General features: G+C 48.2%; 6 protein-coding genes across 6 annotated transcripts; 2 read left to right on the top strand and 4 right to left on the bottom strand.

The window, feature by feature from the left end:
• Positions 1 to 729: 729 nt before the first annotated feature.
• Positions 730 to 2,183, bottom strand: EYB26_008142 (uncharacterized protein; the record flags this gene model as incomplete). The annotated part of the gene is made up of 2 exons (XM_054267401.1): positions 730 to 1,944; positions 2,001 to 2,183. The coding sequence occupies 2 exons, from the start codon at positions 2,181 to 2,183 to the stop codon at positions 730 to 732; spliced, it is 1,398 nt and encodes a 465-aa protein (XP_054123376.1).
• Positions 2,184 to 4,001: 1,818 nt separating this feature from the next.
• Positions 4,002 to 5,525, top strand: EYB26_008141 (uncharacterized protein; the record flags this gene model as incomplete). The annotated part of the gene is made up of 3 exons (XM_054267400.1): positions 4,002 to 4,310; positions 4,370 to 4,633; positions 4,686 to 5,525. 3 exons carry the CDS (start codon positions 4,002 to 4,004, stop codon positions 5,523 to 5,525), a joined length of 1,413 nt encoding a protein of 470 aa, XP_054123375.1.
• A 657-nt stretch (positions 5,526 to 6,182) lies between these two features.
• EYB26_008140 (uncharacterized protein) lies at positions 6,183 to 9,531 on the bottom strand (the record flags this gene model as incomplete). The annotated part of the gene is made up of 5 exons (XM_054267399.1): positions 6,183 to 7,293; positions 7,346 to 7,603; positions 7,656 to 8,005; positions 8,073 to 8,975; positions 9,028 to 9,531. The coding sequence occupies 5 exons, from the start codon at positions 9,529 to 9,531 to the stop codon at positions 6,183 to 6,185; spliced, it is 3,126 nt and encodes a 1,041-aa protein (XP_054123374.1).
• Positions 9,532 to 10,216: 685 nt separating this feature from the next.
• On the bottom strand, positions 10,217 to 11,243 carry EYB26_008139 (uncharacterized protein; the record flags this gene model as incomplete). The annotated part of the gene is made up of 3 exons (XM_054267398.1): positions 10,217 to 10,708; positions 10,775 to 11,079; positions 11,147 to 11,243. The coding sequence occupies 3 exons, from the start codon at positions 11,241 to 11,243 to the stop codon at positions 10,217 to 10,219; spliced, it is 894 nt and encodes a 297-aa protein (XP_054123373.1).
• An 894-nt stretch (positions 11,244 to 12,137) lies between these two features.
• EYB26_008138 (uncharacterized protein) lies at positions 12,138 to 12,738 on the bottom strand (the record flags this gene model as incomplete). The annotated part of the gene is made up of 3 exons (XM_054267397.1): positions 12,138 to 12,359; positions 12,450 to 12,566; positions 12,625 to 12,738. 3 exons carry the CDS (start codon positions 12,736 to 12,738, stop codon positions 12,138 to 12,140), a joined length of 453 nt encoding a protein of 150 aa, XP_054123372.1.
• Positions 12,739 to 13,141: 403 nt separating this feature from the next.
• EYB26_008137 (uncharacterized protein) lies at positions 13,142 to 14,508 on the top strand (the record flags this gene model as incomplete). Its single annotated transcript, XM_054267396.1, has 3 exons — positions 13,142 to 13,219; positions 13,278 to 13,766; positions 13,819 to 14,508. The coding sequence occupies 3 exons, from the start codon at positions 13,142 to 13,144 to the stop codon at positions 14,506 to 14,508; spliced, it is 1,257 nt and encodes a 418-aa protein (XP_054123371.1).
• Positions 14,509 to 14,646: the final 138 nt, after the last annotated feature.

Genomic DNA, 14,646 nt, shown 5'->3' with positions numbered 1-14,646 from the left:
TTCAATTACAACATTTTGCCTCGATTTAGATTACAATGTCAGACCTAACAGACATCGCCTACCAAGCCCAACAGGACCTAAACTCCCACCAGAAAAAAACATGGCGTCGGCCATCAGGGTCTCTCGAGTATTTATTAGTCCCTTCACACTTATTTTTCAGTACTCGCAATCTAATGTGTTGGCATATATAGCCGAAGAATCCGGCGTCAACGAAAACGTCACGCGAGATTTTCCCGGCGCCGGTGTGCGATATGGTGAGATGGCGAGTCACGGTGGCAGTGGGAGTAGGAAGATTCCGCCTGAGGAAGGGGGAGATTATGATGCGCGGGGGCGGTGAGATTTGTTTTTCTGTTTGTTTTTGTTTTTATGGCGATGGGTTACTGATGGTTTTATGGTTAGGATGACGGAAGCAAAAGATTTTCAAGGAACGGGCGGTCCCGAGGATAAGATGAGGATTGTTCAGGAGAGACGACCGGGTGATGATGCAGTTCCTGTGCAGAGGACTAACTACTAGAATTCCTACTTATTGAACATTCATTATGCATACGATCATATACTATATGAAGGAAATAGATATTATCAATCGATAGCTCTTATGATTTATCTTACCGCAAGAATAGAATATACGACTAACGTCATTTATTAAACATTGTCATGGCTTCGTACAGCCGTATCTACAAACATTCCACAGAACGCTTGTTCAGTAATTATTCTCATAGGTAACCTAATTTACAAAGCGAAAGCCAAGACGGCACCGGCAGCAAGAGCCAAGACACCGGAAGCACCGTTCATGGAGGCAGCACCGGTAGAGGAGGTAGAAGAAGAGCCGGTGCTGGTGCCGGTGGTAGTGCCGGTAGAGTTGGAGGTCTTGGTGGTCAAAGCAGTGTTGTTAACACCAGAGACCCAAGTGGTACCGTTACGGGAGAAAGCAACGTTAGTGTCCTTGCCAGAAACGGTGTCGAAGGGGAAGGGGCTGGTGTAGTTGTAGGTAGGAGCAAGAGCACCCCAGGTAGACTTGACAGCGTCAAGAATACCGTGACCAGCAGAGCAAGTCTGGTTACCGGTGGCAGGAGCGGGCCAGACGGAGGAGTAGTTGGCCATGTTGTTGGTAGAAAGAGGACCAATGAAGCTGGAGTTGAGGTACAAGTTGGTGGTGTCGACCTTGTAGTTGGTGTATCCGGTCTTGTTGGAGACAATCTCGAAGATGTTGGCACCGCAGTCCCAGCGACCAAGAGAAGGAAGACCCCAGTTGGCCTGAACGGTGGCCAAGGTGGAGTAGTGGGTATAGAAAGTGTCATCAGAAGTGCCAATCAACTCAGTGGGGACGGCACCACCGAGGAGGACGGAGAAGACCTTGTTGTGGATGGGGTAGTCACCAGTCTCGTCGAAGGTAAGCAAGATGAGGGACTCGTTCCAGAAGTCAGTGGAGTTCTCGAGCTTCTCAACGAAGTTGCGTTCCCAGGTGGAAGCGAAGCTGATGTTGGTGTCGTGGGCATCGTTGGTCATGTTGGGGGTAATGAAAGCCCACTGGGGAAGGGTATTCTTCTGAATGTCAGACCACAAGCTGGTGAAGTTCTTGATCTGCAAAGCACGGGAAGCATTTCCGGCAACGTTGTCATAGAGGATAAGAGGGTTGTGCTTTCGGACGTAGTCGTTGGTATGGGTCTGCTGGTTGGAGTAATTGAAGCCCTGGAAACCAGCGTAGGGAAGATGCTCCTGGTATTCACCCCAAGAGATTCCCTTGGTGTCCAAAAGATCCACGACGGTGGAAACGTTCGCAGGGATTTGGATGAAGTCGTCGTTGTCCATAGCGAACAAGTCACCAGCAGCAGTGGCGGCATAGTTGGGCTCGGAAGGGTGAGAGACGGCCCAGAAGTTGGTCAAGGTAATACCCTTGGAGGCCAAGTACTTCTGGTTGCTGTCATCGGAAGCATTGGTATAGTCCTAGACGCATTAATTTTTCTAGTCTCGAGCTGTTCACCATGGCAGAAGGTACTTACAATGTTCTCCAACCAGATCTGGTAGAAGTTCTTGAAAGCGAGACCCTGGACGTTGGAGACCGGGGAGGAGGGCACCACGGTGGCAGCAGCAGCCTCAATGTCAGTGAGAGAGGGCTCTGAGGTGGTAATGAGCTGGGCCGAAGCGGCACCAGCGGCAGCGAGCAACAGAACAGCAGACTGCATTTTCACTCAAAATTGAATCTGAGATGGATTGAAAAATGAAAGACTGCTTCTTGAGAATCGTTGTTGTTGTTGTCGAGAAGAAAGAAGAAAAGAAGGAAGAAGGGAAAGATCAGCGAGGGCGGCTCGAGGTTCCTTTTATTTCCCCAACGTCGCATGCATACGGAGTACCTCCTCTCCTCTCCTACCACTGTACTCCGTACCACACAGGTTCTGTTTCTGCACGTGGGAAGCAGCTTAGATCTTTTTTTCTGCGTTCTGGAAGAACAGGACCCATTCCAACGAATAACAGGCGACTTAATCTAGCTCCAACCCTTGTGCAGCTAGCTTGCATACCTCTGGAGTCTATACAGATTAACTCGAATGGTATACGTACGGAGTGCTAAGAAAGAAGAAAGCTTCTTTGATGTCCTGCATGAGTAGGAGAGGCGCCACTGCCACTGAGGCTGATTGGCACAATTAAACACGCTGGGTAAATCAGAGCAGACTGGCCGGTCACGCTGCGTGGCTGCTGCTTGTGACTCGCCAGTTGCATCCCCAGGCTGGGCTTAGTCAGGGAGCTCCTTCGCCTGAATTGGCGGGCGGAGACCCAATGGCCCCACTGTTTCCCGATGCCCTGACTCAATACGGAGCATTGATATATCCTACAAGAGTAGTCTCCTGGGAGGCTAACCTCAAATGCGTAATATTTCCATGCATGAATTATTAGTTTTTCCACAACAGACTCAAATAGTAGTCTCTACGGCGAGTATTACTAGTCTATCCGTACCACTCTGTAGTATGGATGGTAGTGTCTTACTGCTCGTGTTGCCTCGGCGAATAAGACGAGACCAATGTTGCAAAGGCCAACACGTGCCCTCGCTGTCTCCCATGAAAGGGTTCGCTGCGATTCCGCCTTCCGCAATTACATCGCTTATTATTCTTTGTGCAACCGCTGTTTGCGAGCCTTCTAGAAGCCATTGACCTGCTTGTTCACGATCTCGGAAAGACCAGCGCGGTAGACTGCACCAAAGACGCATTATATCCCCGTCTTGGCATCGAATGTTCACTGTGATCCCAGGAACCTTTTTTCTGATTCTCAGTCACCATTGGATGCAAGTCGTGGCTCGGACGTGCCACTGTCCATGATTCTGCCGTCTCGGCATCCACGTGGGTATTTGTTTTTCTTGCCAAATCTTAGCACGAAGGCTTGTCCGATGGTTGGCAGAACCGTGGATACTCTCTAGTTGGACCCCCTCCTACTACTATGTAGTATAATATAGTCAATGGATTCGATTCGAGGGCCTCTCCATTCGCATCTTGGTTACGAGAAACTGCCGCATCGGCGCATGGACCGGAGTTTGACTTTGTTCCGGCTTGTCGTAGAAGGCTGAGAGATCCGTGTTGAACTCTGATTCAACAACATCCGACTTGTCTTTGTCAGGCAGACTCGATTCGATATTACGGGCACCGGAGACAGGTAACTACATATTGTCTCGCGGTAGAAGGTATTAATAAATTCTCGTATTACCGTCCAAATTTCTATCATTCGACAAGAATGAGGGGAGCTATGGTATTATCGAATAGAATCCCCAGCTTACTGACAGGAGGATGAGAGATGTGTTTGTATCCTTTGCACCGGGTTGCAGCACAGCCAATAGAATGGATCTAGTCACGTGTCGCATCACAATGAACCTCGGCCCGCGCGCAGCTCTTGGGTCCTGCCGTGAGCGACTGGCGAATGCCATGGAAATCGACCCTCGTCATCACAACCCGTCAATGTCAACGACGTCTGCCAGGACTCCTGGAATACTCGCAGCTTAACTTCGCTATGATACAGCGATGACTTCCGCCAATTTTGCTGCCGCTCAAAGGAGGGTACTAGAGCGTCGCCAGCGTCTAGAGTCGGAAGCCCAGGCCCGCCTTGCGGAACAGCAACGTGCATCGCGTATCAATTCCGCGGCACTCGACAGATTACCAGGTCCTTTGAATAGATTGACGCAATCCGGGTTCTTGGTATGGGATAAGGTGAAGGGGCGGGATGGGACAAAGCCTATTTTTCGGGTTGGTCAGGTCGATTCCGAATTATTAGACGAAGAATTACTTGGCTTGCTTAAAGGTCAAGTTGGGGAAGCTTTAAAATATTTCGGGGTATGCAATCATCTCTATTTGGCCCTTATTCCTATTCTAATTTGAACTTATGTCAACAGGCCCATGCCCGCGATGAATGGTCAAGCGAGATTCAACTAGCTCTACGGGCTATACTCTTCAAACTTTCCATCTGGGACCACAACGCTTCATACGGCACAGCACTGCAAGGTCTGCAATACGTCGACAGTCGATCCAAATCCGTCGTCTCTACACCACCTACAACATGGCAGAAGTCATTATATGGACTGTTCACCGTGGGAGGGCGTTATGCATGGGAAAAGTGGGAAAGTTGGTTGATTGAACGTGAAAATGGCTACGATGAGGTAGGCCTGCTATCAATCTTGCTTGGTTGTTCATTGCTGACCTATTTGACAGCCATCGGCCGATATCCGACTTTTATCTAGAATAACGAACCTCGTATCAACAACTCATTCCATCGCAGCCTTTGTTTCTTTCCTAGTCTTCCTCGTGAATGGCCGATACCGCACCCTCATCGATCGAATACTCCGCATCCGACTTGCGCCTCCATCGAACCAGGTCAGTCGGGAAGTATCCTTTGAATATCTCAACCGTCAATTAGTTTGGCACGCATTTACAGAGTTTTTATTATTCCTTCTTCCGCTTGTTGGAATCGGTCGCTGGCGACGCTTTATCTCCCGAGCGTGGAAGAAAACCATGGATACACTCAAAACTTCAGATGATAGCAATGGTACCACTACAGAGAAGCAAGGACAATTCGCCTTTCTTCCAGAAAGGACATGCGCAATTTGTTATCAAGACCAGAATCCGACATCCACCTCAGAGGCCGATATCCTTGGCTCAGCATCTGGTGGTATTATTGGTTCTGCGCAAACCGATATTACAAATCCTTATGAAACGATCCCTTGTGGATGTATATATTGTTTTGTCTGTATTACAGAGAAACTAGAGGCAGAAGAGGGCGAAGGCTGGTACTGTCTACGCTGTGGCGAGATAGTGAAGCATTGTAAACCGTGGAATGGCGACGTTCTCGAAGAGGCACCCCGGTCAAGTTCGAGCGGCAAGGTGGTTGGGTTCGCAGTTGCTGAAGACAAGGAGGAGTCGACCATACACGAGCATGAAGATGAGCCAACAACCGATGCAGATGAACGAAATGGTGCTCCACTGAGCGACATTGTTGCTAACGATACACTTGAAAGCTCAAAGACGTGGTCTACGATAGACAGCGAAACGTAAGGAGACGAGTTTGAGTCGGCTGCTTGAGACGGCAGCTTTATTGATAGCCTATTATTATGTAGTATATAACTAATACGGACAATTACGAGAAGTGAACACTAGCCTAATATGAGAGTGGTAAAACCTGGCGGAATGTACGTACATGGGGCCGCATTGATTTCTTGTCAAATCCATGAATTGGTTGCACATTGACCCTTGTCATCTGTAATGGCAATCACTGTCTACATGTGAGCCAAGATGGACAAATTAGTAGAGTCCATCTCCAGCTACTTGGCCACTTTCGCCGAGGTATCTGGACTTTATCCGGAATTATGCGACAACCTCCAGCTTCCGACCTTATGGCCCTTCAGAAGGCAATGGATTTACCGGGGAGGCAGTGCGTTCCTACAGCGCTCTGGGATCCAGATTTACCAACTCATCGTGGTCCTAGGTCTGTACGTGAGCGCGCGTCAACTAGATCAAGGCCTCAAGCTTGTATGAAGGCTAAGGTATAAACCTTGATTCATACATATATATCTAAATAGAACAGTAGTTTGTGCGGGGAATTTTGAGTGGTATAAACAAGAGGGTATAAATATTCACCCATAAACTCAATTGAGGTTGTAACGACGTGGTAAACTGGAAAGCCTAACAGATACAAGAGAAGAGTCTATTCTATCATGCCAATGGCAAGGAACGCCTCTGTTTCCGCTTTTGAGGTACCGTGCTTTGTGGTGTCGGAGTTTGGGTCTTCGTGTACATGTACTGACTGAGTGAGGCATTCCGTTGCGGTATGGTGTTGCTCTGCGCCGTAGTTCGAGCATTGCTCCCAGGAGTTGGCTTGTTGGACGAGGCTCTAGATCGTGGTGGCATGGTAGTCTGAGTGTTCGCCTCCGGGGCACTGCTGGGTTGGGGAGGGCCTGTAGAAAGAGGAACGACCCGGAGATTGGCGTGCTCGTAAAAAAATCGATAATTGGCTTCTCCAAGGATTTCTTTCAATGGTGGGCACTTTTGTGCCAATGCGTCCATCTTGGTTTTTGCGGTACCTACTCTTCGGAGCCAAGCTGCGTGGTACGAAGAGAGTTGCGCATATGTCTTTTCGACACGCGGTCTGTACGGTGTGCCTTTTTTGATGGTACTTGTAGTAAATTCTTTCCTGTCAAGTCGTCGTTCGAGATGATCTCTACGCTTTTCTGGCATAGCAAATTCTTCAACCTTCCTGCCAGTATCATCAATGAATCGCTGCAAGAGTGCACAGTCGGAACATGTGCATGGGACATAAGTAACAATCCAGTTTTCTTTGCCTGGTAGTGGTGGCTTTGAATCCCTAACATAGCCAATTATGTATGACTTCAACAAGCCGAGTAAGAAATTTCGTTCTTCAGCGGTTGCAGGACGGCTGGTGAGTGTTATATGTTCACAAAGCTCCGTTGCAACGGGAAACATGTATTTAGGGTAGGCGTCTTCCACTGTGCTGTCTGTGGCGCTAGTATCTGCGACTTTTTCGAGTCTTTCCGTGTACCGGGTGAGGGTATTCATCAAGCTTTTCGCGTCACTGCTTGTTGGATCGGTCAACTTGATCAATTTGACTACTAGATCTGGGGCCAGCCTCGGCTGTGACTCATGCGCTTGCTGAAAGGGCTGAATAATCTTTAGGCTAAGTCGTTTGACCATTTCACCCACTGCATCTTCCTCTGATTGGCCTGCCAATGAGCATTGGTTTGCGGATATCAGAAATGACACAAAGAAGGCGATATCTTTTGAATGATTCTGCATAAACTGTTCAATTCTTGTCTGCGTCAGAAATGTGGTGGTTCTCGATTGGGATGATTATTTCTTACTCTGGGAGTGTCCCTTTCAGGGGATGGTCATATATTGCCTTCCCCAGCTTCTCTCCATCTGATTGCGAGCGTTCCAGATCGGTAATAAGTAATGTACCAAAGGTGAATCTTTGCCACTCAATCACGTTGCTCGAGGGCTCTGTAGACTGCTGTTCGCAGACTGTATGGTATTCTGCCATCAACTTGGAAAGCAGTTCCAGCTTTGGGAGGAATGATTTCTTGTCGACATACTGTCGGACTGCGAACTTGGCGGCGAAACTGCGAGTCCATCAGCACGAATATACTAGGTCACGGCGTGTATTTAGCTTACGGTGAGCGCAAGGCATCGATGCCATGGTCTGCGATAGACTTGGCGATGCAGGTTAGCTGTGCGGATGAGAAGCTATCAACGAGCAGTATAGCCTGGCTAAACAACGTAAAGTCGGCAAGTTCCAAAGCTTTCATACAAATCAAGCCTGGAAGTTCTTGACCTTTGCGTTTGTCGCAGCATTTAAAAACACGGCAGACCTGTGATAATCGTTTCTTGGCCAACTTGTGATCCGGTTGTTCCATTAACAAACGCTGACAGTCATCCATTATAAATTTGGCATCTCCTTGGCCCTTATAGAGCTTTTCGAATTCAAGCAGGAAGCGAAGCTTCTTTGGGACGATTAATACAGCCTAGAAAATTCACCATCGTGAGACTCTAAGGCGGAGAGTAGGTAGCGTGATTGGGGCCTCTACTTACAGTCTCTCGGTAATAGTGAGTTGCCTCAGCTAGTCTATCGTATGTAGAAATTCCATAGTCTTCGTTGTCGGGGTCCCTATTTAGGAGATCTTGTTGAATGATCATCGCCTTAGAAAATGACAGAAACTTGCCGACCACAAGGCCTTGCTGGTCGACAACATGTGTTAATTCAAATTTTGTTTCAAATCCATCTTCAAGAACGTGGATCTCGTTAGGGTCGGGAGTGGGACGCTTCTTAGGCTCGTAATCGGGATACACGCCATAAGCACGGTAGTAATCACGGTTGTATTTGCCATTAACGGGATGGTCGGGGTCTTCAGGGTCGAAACGGTCTTCTTCTTCCTCCTCCTCCTCCTCCTCCTCCAGCACGAAACCAGAGTCCGTTTTGACGATATTAGCCAGAAATATATTGCAATCTGTTTGGCGACAAGCCTGCTGAAGCTCGAGAACACGACCTTGATCCACGTCATTGAGTTGCTCAAAGCTGAGCTCTTTCGCAGAATACTCATTCTCGAGAAAATACAGAAGTGCTGGGGGGCAGTTGTCACCGAATTCGTCATCCCTGCTCGCCCATCTTTCTGCGCATTGAAACGATCTCTCAGCGGCCCGAGCCCAAGATCCTAGTAGTGAAGAAAGGCGTTCGAAAATATCAGCTTGAGACTTTAAGAACTCAGCTGTTGGGCGATGAATCAAATGATAGATGAGCACTACTTTATAGCCTGACAGTATGGGCTTGACTTCATGTGTGGCATCAGCATACCAAGCCCAAACAGCCCATGGGATGTCATACACAGAGCTCGACCCCGTCTCAAATGTCAGACATACATCCTTGTGCCAGATGATTTCATCCCCCCCCTTCATGTTCCGAGGGGAGGCATATGGCAACCTTTCCGAACATCCCATCTGTCTTTTCGAGATCTTGATGTGGCAAGGAAGATGCACCTTCCTCATATACAAGCAATTTGAGGAGCTCCAACTTGACCTCCTCTAAATTCGCAGTAAGACCAAGGTGAGCATAAATTTCCCCTCGGATCTTCTCAATTGATCCCTCCCAAGTGGGATTCTGGAGAGAAAACTGAGTGGCGTCGAGCTGCCAAATCTTGTTCGACGTTTCATTTCCTTTGCCATCTATGCCCATACGAGATGCCTGAATCATTGCCCTTGAGTCCTCAGCTGATATTGGAACCCGGATCATTCCAACACTTGGTATGTGAAGACCAGGATTGTATGGTATTGAATTTTCGCACGAGAATCCAAAGGAGCCGCTTGTCTGAATCTTGCTTAAGATCTTGCGAAGATCGCGTTTAAGATTAGGGGGCGAGCGAGGGATATCAGGCATATCAACATTGCTCGTTCTTTGTGCCAACTCATCGTCCGTTTTTGACAGAGCCTGGGGATTCGCCGGAGAGTTACCATCCTCGTTTTCAGTGAGCCCAATTTCACATTCTATTGGATCCATTTTGTTATCATACACGGCGGTGGGCAATATTGATTGCGCCCTGGAGTCTGTAAAGACGGTCGTGAAACCAACTGCACAACACGAGCTACGCGACACGTCAATTCTCTTTTAAGATAAGGGTTACGGCTGCTTGCAGAGGGCTATTTGAGTGGGAGAAAGCCGATGGCGACAACGCTCGACTGAATGATCCAGGCCCAGATCGGCGAGTTCCAAAGTTCTATTCAAGATTATGAGTTCAAATTTATCTTGTTCCTCGTATTCTGTATGGTCGTTCACCCCAGTTAGCATTTTACAGACGTGAGTTGATAAGATAAGGGTTAGGGCCAACCGGCTCCCTGAGCCTCCCTCTCGCATCTCGCTGAAGCTACTCGCAAGGACCATCTGCATGCCTTCCTAGTACCACTGGACTTGGGTCTAATCTGTTGAAATCAAAATGGCACGCATGCTAATAAGAAGCTAGTGCTGAGTAGATAACGTTATACTGCGTATAGCATGGTTTCTCTTCTGTATTCATGTTGATAACTGTTTGATTTGTAGAGAATAATGGCGTTATATCATACATCAAAACGAGGGAGCAAGAGTTATTCACGCATACTAGAAATACTACACATGTTTCGCGTCTAACCAAGTCATGTTTGTGCAAGATTTGCAGGATTGATAGGAATCTATGAAGAGTTGGCATGGCTTATGACTCAGGTGAACGTCGGCCATGATTCTCAAGCGTATCATCAGCTGAGACAGAAATGCCTCTTCCACCCCAGCGTGGGCGAGACTCTTCTTCCCCGGCGGCTTCAGGGTCCAACGGCTCGTTCTCATCGTCATGAGTATTGATCCTCCGGGAATTCAAAATCTTCCCCACAAACCAACTCTTTCGAAGGTCATCTGAATCCACAATGCCGCCACGTCGGAGCTTCACACGCTGCCGTGTGTAGTATACCCAAGCGAAGTCGAGGTAAAACAAAGTCTGGACAACGCCAAAGATATCGGCAATTGGATCCCAGTAATGCTCGGGTCCGAAACCGCGGATTAGCCAGTTCAGGATGTACAGAGCCCTGTATGAGCCAAGAGCGACCAAATAAAACGAATCAATCACCGTTGGCACAGTTGTTTGGCGTAAGAGGAGGAGCTGTGGGAGGACACAGACGGATTCGAGGACAATGGAGAAGGCCCAGCATGTCTATAAAAGAATGCATTAGTCAAGTTATTCGGTCGGTGGGATATCATTGCCCGTGGGAAGTAATACCTCTGTGAACCACTCATGAGGATAGGACTTTCTGCGTATGGCCGCATCAATTCCAAGCGCGCTGGGTGCGGCAACCAATGCGCCCAAAAAACACAACGATGCCAACTTCCATGATTTCTCTCTTTCGCGTGTTCGGGGAAAAACATATATCATCACGTAGATGATATAGAGAGATGAGAATATGTAGAATAGCTTAAAGAAGATGTTGTATGCGTGATAGAATGCCCAATGCGAGGTGCTGAACAGGTCGAGATATCTCGTCAGGAAAACGAGGCCGTATAGAATCTGTGTTAGAAGCGAGACTCCTAAAGCAACAGAGTTAGTTAAATCGATACAATCAAATGTGCGGATAGACCAGAGGTTCTTTCGTACCCTCAGAGCTGTTATTCCGGTGAATAGCCCAGATCAAGATACATTTTGACGAAATATGTGCCAGATCCGCGAGCAATCGGAAAACGTTCATGCTCATCTTGTTGCCTTTTTCTGTAGAGCTATAGGAAATCCTCCATAGAAAGGTTCAGATCGAATGTACGTCAAACCCAGTGCAGTGGCTTGGCCGAAGGGGCATCACCGGACAATGGCGGCGTTATGCGCTTCTCGACAGTCACGCAGATTAGAGGCTGGTAAAAGCACTAATGTCACCGCTGACCAGACCAAAATACGATTAAAGGTATCGCGAAGTAGATTTCAGTAAAGAGATTCGGAGATTCTTATCGTTGCAGAAGTTGGTAGGCTGCCACGAAGCTTGTAACATGACATGAAGGTAACATGTTCCAAGTGAAGCCTAGCGGCCAGCGGGCTAAGCCACGTCATTGGTGATCGTTTGAGCCAATAGAAAGTCACTATTAGACCTGCACACGTGACAGACTGACAGTCCTCAATTATTCGACATTATGGCTACTGTTCAGTCGAAATGTCTGGGATATCCGGCAATCTAGATCCTGACTGATCCTTGAACTGAATTACTCGAATAGATGGAGTTGTGACTCGCTATACGACCTGCATCTAGGTATGCTAGTCCTTGGGGACATCGGTTTTGGTTAAAGAAGGGAATAAGTTGAGAAAACAGGACAGATAGTCTTTATATTGCTAAGAGACCTGTAGAAGATTTTGACTGCCCTAGAAAAAAAATCCTGGGGACAGTGTCGGTAGACAGCCATATTGTCCTAATCATGCAGCCTACCTATTGAACAAGGGTAACTTTTCGTTCATTAAAACGTAAAGAGGATGATCTGTTCTTCAGCCTGAAGAAAGCGCTTCCTATGTTCTCCATCATATGAATGTCCTTTTTAATTCGATCTTGACCATCCTTCTTCTTTCCAGACATTCCGACCCGTAACCATAAATTCAAACATGTCGATCTTTAAGCAACGAGCTCAATGACACCACCGGCCTCCTTGATCTTGCGCTCAGCTTCCTTGCTGACGTAGCGAGCCTTGACGACGAGGGGGACTTCAGGGAGACGGCCCTTTCCGAGGACCTTGGCGTAACCCAAAGAAAGGAGGTCGAGGACGATAGCCTTGTCGGAGGGAGCGCTGCCAGAGACGTACTTCTCACGAGTCTCCTCGGGGACGAGGGACCAGAGCTGCAGAACAAATTAGCGCGAGTCCATCACAACGTCTCTCATCTCGCCACATATGGATAGCATCGAGAATTGGCGGATCGGAATATTTACCTTGTCGAGGTTGATGGTGGGCTTCCAGTAGTGGTTGCGCTGGAGGTGGAAGTGTCTCATACCAACCTTACCAAAGTAACCGGGATGGTACTTGTCGAGGTTAGTACGGTGGTGGTGCTATACAATTTGTTAGCTCATATTCTCTTCCCTTTATCATCTGTAACAAAGTTCATACCTGACCACCGGCCATACCACGACCACCGGGGTGCTTACGATGCTTTCCAACACGACCATGACCGGCGGAGACGTGACCGCGGTGCTTCCGCGTTTTGGTGAGTCTGGTAGGCATGGCGGCGGTTGTTGTCTGTTGTTGTCGACTTCCAGATTGCAAGGAGCAAGAAAGAAGCCGCGAAGTCAGATTGGATTGTGTGCAGTTCGCTTACGACCGAATCGGGTTAAGCGCATATTATTTTTGTGTGCAGAATAGAGTTGAGTGGGGCTGCCGTTTGATTGGCCGATGAACAGCGGGACCTAGGGCCAGCCCGGTCTAACCGCATTGAGAGAGGGGATCTTTTCCCCGCGTCATTCTTTGAAGACAGGTACTAGAGCTACAGACTTATGTAGTATTAACCTCAATGCTACTTGATCTTACTATTACCTGCACAAGGTGGTTGCTTTGATTCATGCTCTATGCTGTGAAGTTTCTACCCACGTTACCAACTCTCCCAAGAAACAAGCCCGAGTAGAACAACATGCGGCTCGTCAAAAGCAGCATCGAACACAATGGCTCCGGGGCCGTAACACTATGCCCCGAAGAGCCGGAAGACATGGTTCGTTCTCTAGACAGTCAAACGTGTCCGGTCAACACTAATTCGTACTCTTTTTCAGTGGCACGCCTACAACCTCATCCGCCCAAACGACCTCCTCCGCGCCACCGCGATCCGCAAAGTCACCACGGCCCAAGAGAGCGGGACAACAGTATCCCAACGAGTCCACCTCATGCTCCAGATCCGCGTGAAGGGGTTAGACTTCGATCCAAACAGTTCCCAGCTCCATGTTAGTGGACAAATCATGAACGAGACACAACATACACGAATAGGGCAGCATCATACACTCGATCTGGAATTGCATCGTAATTTTACGCTAGAGAAAGAAGTGGGCGCGGAAGGGGAAGGGGTTGGGTGGGATAGCATTGCGATTGATATGCTCAAGGATGCGGTAGATGAAGGTGGGAAAAGGAGGGCGGAAGCCGTTGCCGTCGTGATGCAGGAGGGGTTGGCACATATATGCTTCATCACACAGTTCCGGACGATATTGAAACAGAAAGTTGAAATGTCGATTCCACGCAAACGTGCTGGTGGAGGGGATCATGATAAGGTTGGTACATTTCTTCCAAATCTTGGACAGAACTCGACTAAATCTATACAAGGGACTATCGAAATTCTTCCAAGTCACCTTAGATACATTGCTCCGCCAAATAGAGTTCAACACAAGTATGACAGCCAGCAACAATAACGATGAGACGTCGAGACCGATTCTCCTAGCTTCGCCAGGATTCGTTGCAGCAGGTTTCCAAAAACATATCCAATCGGCGGCGTCGACTAATATGCCGGCCTTGAAGAGGCTACTACCGAGTATTGTGGTCGTGCACTCGGCTTCTGGATATCTCCATTCTCTGTCCGAAGTCCTGCAGTCGCCATCCGTCAAAACGTTGCTCTCGGATACCAAGTACGCACGGGAGACCAAATTGATGGACGACTTTTTGGACCATCTTCGCAAGGACACCAACAAAGCAACCTACGGGCCACGAGAAGTGGAACATGCCGTAGAGCAGGGCGCTGTTGGGAGAGGAGGCGGTGTCCTCATAATCTCAAATAGATTATTCCGTTCGCAAGATGTGGCTGAGAGAAAGCGCTGGGTTGGGCTAGTCGATCGTGTCCGCGAAGTTGAGGGCGGAGAGGTTCGCGTACTGAGTTCGGATCATGAAAGTGGGAAGCGACTCGAGGGATTAGGTGGTGTCGCTGCACTTTTGACGTTTCCGGTTGCCGAAGAGGACTTTGGTTCAGATGATGATGATAATGACATGCATAACGAACAACATGCTATTGAGGCACATTAGCGAGTATTGGATAGATATAATAGCCAAGTTATATATACCAGATGCAAGTATACTGCTATTGCCCGGATTCTTCCTGATCTGGAGCGATAGGTATAAGCTGGAATTTTTTTTCCCATTTTGCACATCTCATCCAACACC

This window comes from Talaromyces marneffei, chromosome 6 (assembly GCF_009556855.1).
Source record: "Talaromyces marneffei chromosome 6, complete sequence".
Classification (NCBI taxonomy): domain Eukaryota; kingdom Fungi; phylum Ascomycota; class Eurotiomycetes; order Eurotiales; family Trichocomaceae; genus Talaromyces; species Talaromyces marneffei.
The sequence above is the reverse complement of the archived record's forward strand: the minus strand, read 5'-3'. Positions and strand labels throughout refer to the sequence as shown.